The following is an 11052-nucleotide window of genomic DNA, read 5'->3' as shown; positions in this document are numbered from 1 at the left end:
CTACTGGAAGTGCAATAAAGATAGCGAGTCATGCTATAATGAACATATTTCTGGTCCTCAACATAACACTCTTGGCATAAGTCAGGGAACAAGCCCAAATTGGTGTTATTATGCTGGTACATTGTTAGTGAGTAAATGAATAGGGGATTAAGTGCTCCATATATCTCATTCTAGTATGTGCAGTAAAGAGAGCGAGTCATGGTACAGAGAAGTTACTTCTGTTGGGATAGCTATGTATGCATGGCTTTCAGGGTTGTGTACTAAAAACACCTTCCAGCATAAAATGATCCACAGGTGCACGTGGAGGATATATCGAGATAGAAATGGTAAACAGAAAAGTCTGACAATGTTTAGCAGTGGATGAGAAATTATTTAAGGAAATGTGTGGCATGTCAAGGGATGTTTGATGGGTGTGTGCCACAGAGTTAAATGGAACTCTGGTCAGACCACTATGCTGTGATGAAAACGAAAGGTACATCGGTGATATGCATATTGGTGGAAAATTATTTAAAAAGCTGGGCAGGAAGATGTGTAGTAAAGAGGAATGTGAGAAAGTATGTGAAAGACGGAGAATTTAGGGATTGTTGAGGAGGGTGCAGACGGTACAGATGTTAAAGTATTCAGTGATTTGGTAATAACAAACCAGCTGCAAGGAGTCTTGGGGATAAGAGTAAAAAAATGTGCATGGTGCATGACTGAAATGTAGGTGACAATAGAAGAGAATAGGACCTATGAGGAAATGTTGCAGAGAAATGTGTCAGAGGAAATTAAAATGAGAAGTTATAGTATAGGTCTTGGAATATGAAAGTGAAGGAACTCGTAAGAAAAAGTAAGATGAGAGTGGATGAGAAGTTTGGTAGAAAGCTGTGTAAAAAAAAAAAAAAAAAAAAAAAAGTTGTTCTGGAAGGAAATGAAGAAAGACAGGGGGAGATTATGAGAATAAAGTGAGGGTATAAAGTTCTTGTAGGCAGCAAGAAAAAAGTGTAAGTTACATGGAAAAAACTTTGATTGTCAAATGAATAAAATGACCGGAGAAGCAATAATAATTAGCATGTGTATGGAAGCAGGTAGAGAATGAGAGAAATTGTTAGGGAGATGGAGAAAACAACAGTTGTAGTAAAGTATGACAAAGCTATAGGCAGTGATGGAATAACTGCACATATGTTAAAGTATGAAGAAGTGAGAGCAGACTGGATGATTTTAATTATGTGAACTGGCATGGAAACAAGGAGAGGCAGTACCTGATGCGTGGATGGAGGCAGTTATTTACGTTTAAATAAAGGTAAGGATTGTAGGAATGTGCAAAAGTTACAGGAGGATAAGTTTGCTTAGTGTGTCAGGAAGTCTGTGGGAGTCTTAACTAAGAGATTGATGGAAGTTATTGATAGAGCTGATGGTCATTGAGGAACAGATTTTTTTTAAGAAAGGAGAGGGTTGTGGAACATATTTTTGCAATTAGAATTATAATAGAGGCATACTCAGGTAAAGATAAATATTACATGTATTCTCACCAAGAGAAGGCTTATGACAGAGCGGGTAGAAAAGCATTTTGGGATGTTCTTAAAGTTTGTGATGTAGGAGCACAGGAGTTAGAAAGAATAAAGGCTTCAATAACAATGCATTTGTGTGTGTGTGTGTGTGTGTGTGTGTGTGTGTGTGTGTGTGTGGAGGGAAAGCTTGGAAAGATTTACTGCAGGAACAACTGAAAATGTGTAAGGGAGATGAAAGAAAGCTCTCTCTCTCTCTCTCTCTCTCTCTCTCTCTCTCTCTCTCTCTCTCTCTCTCTCTCTCTCCAGGCACTTGGGTCATACTTATTATTTGATGTATGGCATGACTTAATTTTGTCAATAGAAACAACATATAATAATACCATTTCCAGTGATAATGAATAGTATCCATTATATGGGATGGCAGATAACAAAATTATTAGGTATGTCTATTGTTAATCTTAATCCTTCCTGTGTGCATAGCAAACCCTACCCAGCCTTATTAGGTATGGTTTCACTAGTTTATGTTAGGTTAAACCAAGGTGTAAAAAAAAAAAAAAAAAAAAGCGGAACTAACCATGAAAACCAAAGATGCCTATCGAAAAAATTACCATTTCCTTAAAGCTAGAATCATTGGCTGAATGAAACTGAAATGACCATTTTTTGCATTCATGTGATTACTAATTACTCATTATCTCTTTTAGGCACAAAGAAAACACACCTTGGATGACGTGTGGAACTTTTTGAGAACTGGGGACACTGAAAATTTCAACAGCAAGTGTTACTGTATGTAAAGCGTATGTACCTCACATCATTATTCCTTGGCATTCATAAGTGAAATGTTCAATAGTTTTCTATTTGCATGAAAACGTGTAATATGTGTAAGTATCAGTATTCAATGCTATGTTAAGCACCAAAGCCGATGTTCACTTGTTAGTAGAGTGTGGTTAACCCACTGGTCGCCTGCAGGCGTCACTCATGGCCAAGTCGCGCTCAGACAAAGACAGGCAGGATGGTGACCGAGGTAAATACTTTAATTTTGTAGTAAAAACTGATTGTCATAGTGCCAAGTTGATTGCATGTATTGTTAATGAATATTGTAATATGTTGAAAGTGTTTAATATCAGTGTATAATGTTATTTTGTAAGAAATTGAGACCGATAACTTGCTTGCAGTTCTTACGATCATGCCTACCTCGTTAATAAACGTCAGAGAGAGAGAGAATTGCCTATCCTCGACCCTACGATGATGGGTGTGATCAGTAAAAGAGATCACCTGAGAGCCAATTGATGCCCAGCCAGTGCTGCCACAGTAAGGAAAGATATTGCCTCTACAGGTTTGCTAAGCGTTTCCAGCTTCATGGTATCTCTCTCTCTCTCTCTCTCTCTCTCTCTCTCTCTGAATGATACTGGAGACACTTGCCCAAAAAATTTAAACTTCTGAGTCAAGAATTGAAAGTGAAACTTTCTTAAGTTATAAGCACTCATATTTGCCATATTGTGTGTGAGCAAGAACAGTACACGCGATAATGTCAATACCATGCTTATATACGTACTTATGTAGGCATACCTATCATAAGCAAGTTAATCAATATCATTTGTGTTACAAACCATTAATGTATTGATTATTATAGTAGCTCCATTAGTTAATCTGCACATTCTGGTTTAAATTAATAGAATAAACCGTAGATTATACAGTGTTGATCCCTGAAAATTATTTATTTTTTTTTTCATGATGTTAGTCATCTTTTATCATAAATAGTCAGTAATTAATGTAATGAAAATACGAATAATTTTTATTCATATATGTTTTAAACTTGTAATGTTCAGTGCCTCAAAAACTCAATTCCTCAATCTGCCAGTTTGACACAACCTTCCAGATAGCCATCCCCTCTTCTTCAGTGACACTCAACAGTCCTCTTCTACATCGAACATCCTTGGTCTGTCCTTTAGTAATAATCTAAACTGGAAACTTCAAATCTCGTCTCTAGTTAAAACAGCTTCTATGAAGTTAGGCATTCTGAATCATCTCTGCCAATTTTCTCATCCTCCCAGCTGCTAACTCTGTAAAGGTGCCTTTTATGGAGTACGCTTCACATAAATTCACACATACTGCTCTTCTGAACAGGGTGAAATCAAAAGCATTTCATCTCATCAACTCCTCTTCTCTGACTAGATTCAGTCCTTCTCTCTCTCTCTCTCTCTCTCTCTCTCTCTCTCTCTCTCTCTCTCTCTCTCTCTCTCTCTCTCTCTCTCTCTCTCTCTCTCCCCACTGTTATTTATATATTGTTATTTATATTTTTTTATTGCCCATGGCTCTTACATTAAAGAAAAAACATTTCTATTTTGGTCTCCCTCCTTCCCACGGCACACTTTCTGGATGTATTCATCATTGTATTTTCGGGATGTTAGGTTAGGGATCTCACAGTCATATGTTCACTCCAAGAGAGCCGGTTCCCTCTCGATTGAGAGTTCCACACTACTTGCACTAAATATGAAAAGAGAGATGATGGGAGACAGGTCACTGGATCTCGGGGGACTTGTTTCAGCTTAACACAAGAACCTTAGTTGAGGTATAAAATGAAGAATATCAACCATTTCGCTCCAGATGCTTAAAAAACGCGCGTTGTTCATACAAGGCGTAGGCCCACAAGCGGTAATTTATCTAATTTCTAATACTATAATTCCTCTCTCTCTCTCTCTCTCTCTCTCTCTCTCTCTCTGAATCAACCTTTCAGTTGTCATAGAAATATGAGGCAGTTGTTTTTTCTGGGTGTAAGTACCACACACACACACACACACACACATGCCACATGCATCAGCGGACCTGGGCATTCCATTCCTGCCCGGTCCTTTACACTGCAGGGGTTCTCAAAGTGGGGGTCCCGATCCCCATGGGGATCGCGAAATAATTTATGGGGGTCGCAATCGAGATAGTGCAACGCCTCCTCCTCCCTCCTCCTTCTCTTCCTCCCACTACCCATCCTAATGCGTCTAGTACTTGTCAGTAGTGGTCAATGTGCCCGATGTTCGATAATACATAATAAAGCTACGTTATGTGTGCATGCTTTCTTATGCATGCATGCTTTCTTTGCTATATTAAGTACACCTTACTCTCCTGTTCCTGCTAGTGCTGAGGACATCGGGTGGCGGTCGCAGGTGAAGGAAGAGAAGGAGTATGTCCTGGCTTATTAAAGTGCCAAGTTCAGCAAGCCAGAATGAAACTATTGTGTAACCAGAAAGGAGTTATTGCCAGTAGTGTAGTCTGGCCCACTTTCACTCCTACCTCTATGGGGTTGAGTTTGTCATCCAGACTGATCATGCTGCTCCCCGGTGGCTGAAAACTCTGAAGGACCCGGAAGGACAGCTGTGGAGATGGCTGGGCTACCTGAAGGAGAACATTTACCGTGTGGTACATCAGCCAGGGCTGATTCACGGCAACGCGGACAGCTTGAGCCGTTGACCTTTTCGAGCTGGAGTGCTTGCACTGCTCCATGCGTGAGGAAGCTGTTACCTGTCGTCACCTGCAAGTGGAAAGTGGACCCAGCGAGGCCAGCCAGCAGTGGACTGACGTGCAGCAAGCAGACCCTAGTGATGTGGTGGCTGGAGAAGGGCGAGCGACCGGGCAAGGAGGAATTGTCGCCGGAGAGTCCTGCCATAAAAGTTCTGGTAGAGCAGTAGGTGACGCTGAGACTACAAGATGGCGTGTTGCAGCGATGCTGAGAGGATGCGGCCACGGAGGAGCATGTCTGGTTACTGGTGGTTCCCCTCTTTTTCTGCGCCAAGCTGCTTGAGGAAGCTCATGATGGTGTCTCTGGTGGTCACATGAGGCAAAAGAAGACTCTCTGGTGCCTTCATCAGCGAGTGTACTGGGTCAGCATGAGACGGGACGTGGAGAAATGGTGCAAGTTATGCGCACTGGTGCTGCCAAGAAAGGTACACGCGCTCCACTCTAACAGTTCGGTGCGCCCATGGAGCGAGTGGCAGTGGATATTGCCGGACCACTTCTCCAAGTGGCCAGGCCCCGTATACATAAACATTTTTAACAGGCTAAAATTACTTTTACTGCTAAAAGTTCCTTGAAAGTAATACATAATCACTTATAAGACCCAAAAGACTTTTAATGGCTAGTGATGAGGGGTACTCCTAAACTCCTAAAATTACTTTTAGGCGGCAGGATGACGGTCCAACATCTAAATTTTCAGCAGAGGCATCCTATAAGAGTATAGTTATGCTCAGCTGATCAAGTGTTCTGCCTGTCCTTGGTGACATTCTGTATGTGATAGAAGTTGTGAGGGATGCAATATGGAGTCATACATTAGGGAGTAAGATGAGATAAAGGCCATAACTTCGGTAAAACGCAGTCATCAGTCAAAGCCCTTGAGGCTCACGCACTACACGGCATCTTCAGATTTATTCTCTCTCTCTCTCTCTCTCTCTCTCTCTCTCTCTCTCTCTCTCTGATGGATATTATGATGAGATAAACACATTATATAAGCTGCTGGATTCCGCACTTACACATAATTTTTTTTATTCTTTTATTTATTTATTTATTTTTATGTAGGAGGGGCATTGATCAAGGCCAGCAAAAATCCAATAAAAAAAAAAAAAGCCGACTGAGATGCCAGTCCCAGAACAAGGTCCAAAGTGATAATAAAAAATTGAAGGATAAGTATCTTGAAACCTCCCTCTTGAAGGAATTCAAGTCATAGGAAGGTGGAAATACAGAAGCAGTTACAGAGTTTACAAGAGAAAGGGATGAATAATTGAGAATACTGGTTAACTCTTGCATTAGAGAGGTGGACAGAATAGGGGTGAGAGAAAGAAGAAAGGCTTTTGCATCGCGAGGCCGCGGGAGGAGGGGAGGCACGCAGTTAACAAGATCAGAAAAGCAGTTAGCATGAAAATAGCGGTAGAAGATAGCTAGAGATGCAACATTGTCGTGATGAGAGAGAGGCTGAAGACAGTCAGTTAGAGGAGAGAAGTTGATGAGACGAAAAGCTTTTGATTCCACCCTGTCTAGAAGAGCGGTATGAGTGGAAAACCCCCCCCAGACATGTGAAGCATACTCCATACATGGACGGATAAGGCCCTTGTACAGAGTTAGCAGCTAGGAGGGTGAGAAAAATTGGCGGAGGCGTCTCAGAACGCCTAACGTTATAGAAACTGTTTTAGCTAGAGATAAGATGTGAAGTTTCCAGTTTAGATTATAGGTAAAGGACAGACTGAGGATGTTCAGTGAAGAAGAGAGGGACTGTTGAGTGTCATTGAAGAAGAGGGGATAGTTGTCTGGAAGGTTGAGTCAAATTGATAGATGGAGGAATGGATAGTTGTCTGGAAGGTTATGTCGAGTTGATAGGTGAAGGAATTGAGTTTTTGAGGCACTGAACAATATTAAGTTTGCTATGCCCCAATCAGAAATTTTAAAAAGATCAGAATTCAGGCTTTCTGTGGCTTCCCTATGTGAATGTTTACTTCCTGAAGAGTTGGATGTTTATGAAAAGATGTGGAAAAGTGCAGGGTGGTATAATCAGCATAGAAGTGGATAGGACAAGAGATTAGGAAGCAAAATATGTAAATACGGCATGAAATAAAGCTGTGGAAAGTAATTGTAACTCATGACACCGAAATTAATTTTAAATTGTGTTTTGGCAAGTGTGTGTGTGTGTGTGTGTGTGTGTGTGTGTGTCAAACAAACTTAATCAGTCACCACACAGTCCAAATAATTGGAAATTATCTTTCTGCGTTCAACTTAATAACTTCACCCAGACACCCCACCCTTGCTGAGAGTAAGTACAATTTAACAAATCCTTCTGAATTCAACCCAACTTAGTAACCAAGTCATCTCACAGCCGTTTGTAGGGAGTAGAATTTAATAAAGCATTCAGTCTAACTCAACTATTTCCACAGCTGCTTCCATGAATAAGCAGAATTTTTAAAATCATTTTGCACTAAGCAAAAACTAGCATGTCATCCAATTAGCCTGACAGAGCTGCCTCTCTTTTACCTTGATTTGGTCAAGCTGACCCCACCATTGTTGTGATGACATCCCAGGGGCAGGTTCGAGTTTGAACTCGCCTCATGTACATGAAGCGTCTTCTTCATTTCTTTCCAAGCGCCTCAGAAACAGGCATTTTCCGACGCATTCCTTTCGCGCAGGTTTCCTGGGAGCTTCATAACCATACAACTACCCTGGACTGTGAGCTTTCTAAGCACTTGCAAGAATTGTGGGCAGGAAGAGGGGTGGAGCGAAAGCTACTCGGAAAAAATGGCACTGGAAAGAATGGCACAGGAAAAAATGGCACAGGAAAAAATGGCACAGGAAAAAATGGCACATTGTTTAGCCTAGGAAAAAATGGCACACAAGCATATACACCGATATCTGAAACTGGATAATTATTATTATGTTATAAGTGTTCGAAGCCTATATTGTTATGTTATAAGTGTTCGAAGCCTATATTGTTATGTTATAAGTGTTCGAAGCCTATATTGTTATGTTATAAGTGTTCGAAGCCTATATTCGAAATCGATCAGAAGTTTTCTTGGCTCACGTTGTGAATAATTTGATTAGTGGACTCTGTGGACTTTTTTTGCGATGGAAATTATCGAAAGCAACAAGGGAGGTCTCAAACTGTGTTACAGTGGATACATGTATACCAAGCAGTGGTCAAGAGGTGAAACGGTGCGGTGGAGGTGTGTCAAGCGAACACTTTCATGTAAAGGGGCATTAACAACATCTCTTCAAAATGAAAACCCAACACTTTTAACAGAACACAATCATGATGGTGACGAAAGTGCTATTGAAGCAGCCAAGTGTAAGTCTAGAATGAAAACATTAGCAAAAACTACCAGAGATAAACCTGGTCAAATATACGCCCAAAATGCCTTAACCATGAGAACCCAAGCGCAGGCTCATTTCGTATCACAAGAACATTGTAAACGACTGATTCGGCATCACCAAAGCGCCAATCAGCCTCGCGACCCTGCTTCATTACAGGAACTTGTTATCTCGGGAGAATGGGCATCAACAGGTGGACCAGAACCACAACCGTTCCTGATTTATGACAATGGTCAAGACAGTAACAATCGCATTATTGTTTTTGCAAGTGAACAGACCCTACGACATTTAGCAAAATCAGACATCTGGATGATGGATGGAAATTTTGCCATGGCCCCTCCTAAATTTACACAATTGTATGTAATTCGTGTTCCTCTCGGAAACACTGCTGTCTCCGTTGTTTATGCATTCCTTCAACACAAGACTCAAAACACCTATGAACAACTTTTTACGGCAGTTCTTGAGAAATGTGCAGAGTACCACCTGTATCCAGACCCTAGAACCGTTATGCTTGACTTTGAACAAGCAACTCTACAGGCCATCACGGCAATACTGGGATCGGAAGTTACTATTCGCTGCTGCTTCTAGCATCTGACACACTCATCATGGAGAAAAATACAAGAGTTAGGGCTGGCAACTGTGTACAAGGAAAATGAGGATATAAAGTTGTTCTGTGCTATGGTCGACAGTTTAGCTTTCCTTCCCCTAGAGGATGTGTCTGCCGGCATGAATTACCTCAAACACAACACACCAGAGGGCATGGAGCCTTTCGTCACTTACTTCGATCAGACCTACGTAACGGGAACTTATCGACGAGTCCAAAGACAGCAAGATGACAATGAGATCCCAAGAGTTCAGCTCCGCCTCATTCCTCCACGGTTTCCTCCAGAAATCTGGAATGTGCATGAAGCAACTATTCGAGACGAGTCTCGCACGAACAACTTATGTGAGGGATGGAACAATCGATACAGCAGGTTGGTTAAATTTATGGAAATGTTTGTAACTCGGTACTTTATATTATATTCTTCACATTTTATAATTATTTTAAAAAGATGCGCTTCACGTTGTTTTTGTTTTTGTTTTTTGTTAGAGCTTTAAGTCCAGCAGAATAACTGTGCTTAGCTTAGAATGGTCATTGGTTAGTTAGTTACCACACAACTCAAACTATTTACGATAATCACTTTCCTAGGTTGGTTGGTCACAGTCACCCAACAATATGGCGGGCAATCCAGTGGATCCAAGCTGACCATGCTGTTGTAGCTACCCAGTTGGTGCTAGAATCTCGTGGCGAGCCTCCCAAGAAACGGCAGAAGAGGGTGTACAAGAATCTACAAACACGAATGAAGAACCTCTGCCAAGATCGCCGTGATGGTCGCAAATCAGTTGAGGAGTTTTTACATGGAGCGGGTCACAACATTCGATGGAAGTCCTAAGCATTATAAGAAAAGTCATAAAATGTATAGAAATAAAGTGTGAACAAATTTTAGCTGATTGTACTGTCTGATTGTATCGTTTTTAGCTTGAGTTTTTTTTAGCACATTTTGTACTGTGCCATTTTTTCCTAGACTAAACAATGTGCCATTTTTTCCTGTGCCTTATTTTCCTGTGCCATTTTTTCCTGTGCCATTTTTTCCTGTGCCATTCTTTCCGGTGTAATTTTTTCCTACATTCGGAGCGAAAGACACAGCCACTCATGGGCAGCGATGCAAACATGTTAGGAGAAAAAGAAGCCAATGTTCATGTATTGTTTTCAATAAAATCTCGAACGTACAAAGCTATCTGCATACAAGTCAGTCATGAGTGAAAACCATCATTAAAACTGAGTAGTGTGAATTGTTTCAAATTGAGTGAATAGTAACATTTGTTTATAATGAGTTTGGAACAGTCAAACCTTCCAGCAGCGTGTGGCATTCTGCAGGGCATGTAAAAATATCTGAATGGCCTTCTTGTCTTGGGCCACGACTTCCAACACATCATTATGTTCAGGTACAATGCCATAATACAGTGTGAGGTCATGACTGATACATCCAATTCATGCTAAAATATTCTGCAGAGTGGCTTGTATTTGCACAGATGATGAAGTAAGACAGGTCTGAAGAAGTGATACATAGGATAGATAGAACATATCCTTAATATGGCTGAATGTGAACAGCAGGGCAAGGGACCTCGCTCTCACCCCTGTGAATGACCTGTGACCTGGAGAGCTGCTAGACCTGGTCCCTGCATCACAGTTTCCCCTTGCTCCATTCCATAAATGTTTCAAATTGAGTGAATAGTAACATTTGCTTATAATTTAGTTATATTATTATTCGTTATATTATAATACTAGCAGTCTGTCTAGACTAGGATAATAAATAGGGATACCTAAGAGATGAATGCACCCAAAACGCAGAAATAGTGTGAAAATACTAGCAAAGAGACGCTTTGACATTTCATTTGATAACTGCCGTATGTACAGTACCATGCAACAAGTTTCACTAGCCATATTGGCCAACATCAGGCATCATTTTGACCCATGTCTTAACCAGGCTATAGCATATTACTATATGCTTGTGTTTTTAAATGTAACAACTATTAAACAAGAATAATCAATGTGTCTGCCTGTCTCTTTCCTTCAGTCAGAAAAATGCAAAGAATCAGTCCTATATGATTACTTTTATCCAACTGACAATATCACAAGAGCTGGAAGACCAGCATTTCACTTCTAAAATAGCATAAACTTTAAGGA

General features: G+C 40.7%; 1 protein-coding gene across 2 annotated transcripts; it reads left to right on the top strand.

The window, feature by feature from the left end:
* The first annotated feature begins 1862 nt into the window (after window positions 1–1862).
* Window positions 1863–10848, top strand: LOC135104947 (uncharacterized). 2 transcript variants are annotated; one of them, XR_010270617.1, is made up of 4 exons: window positions 1863–2511; window positions 2663–2798; window positions 4618–9298; window positions 9514–10848. XR_010270617.1 is itself a non-coding variant. In XM_064012761.1 (3 exons), the coding sequence occupies exons 2-3, from the start codon at window positions 9003–9005 to the stop codon at window positions 9755–9757; spliced, it is 540 nt and encodes a 179-aa protein (XP_063868831.1). In that variant the 5' UTR covers window positions 1875–2798; window positions 4618–9002; the 3' UTR covers window positions 9758–10848. The 2 variants fall into 2 exon arrangements, 1 of the variants encoding a protein (XP_063868831.1); XM_064012761.1 differs by having other exon boundaries at window positions 1875–2798.
* Window positions 10849–11052: the final 204 nt, after the last annotated feature.

The sequence above is a fragment of the Scylla paramamosain genome, chromosome 11 (genome assembly GCF_035594125.1).
Source record: "Scylla paramamosain isolate STU-SP2022 chromosome 11, ASM3559412v1, whole genome shotgun sequence".
NCBI lineage: Eukaryota > Metazoa > Arthropoda > Malacostraca > Decapoda > Portunidae > Scylla > Scylla paramamosain.
The sequence above is the reverse complement of the archived record's forward strand: the minus strand, read 5'-3'. Positions and strand labels throughout refer to the sequence as shown.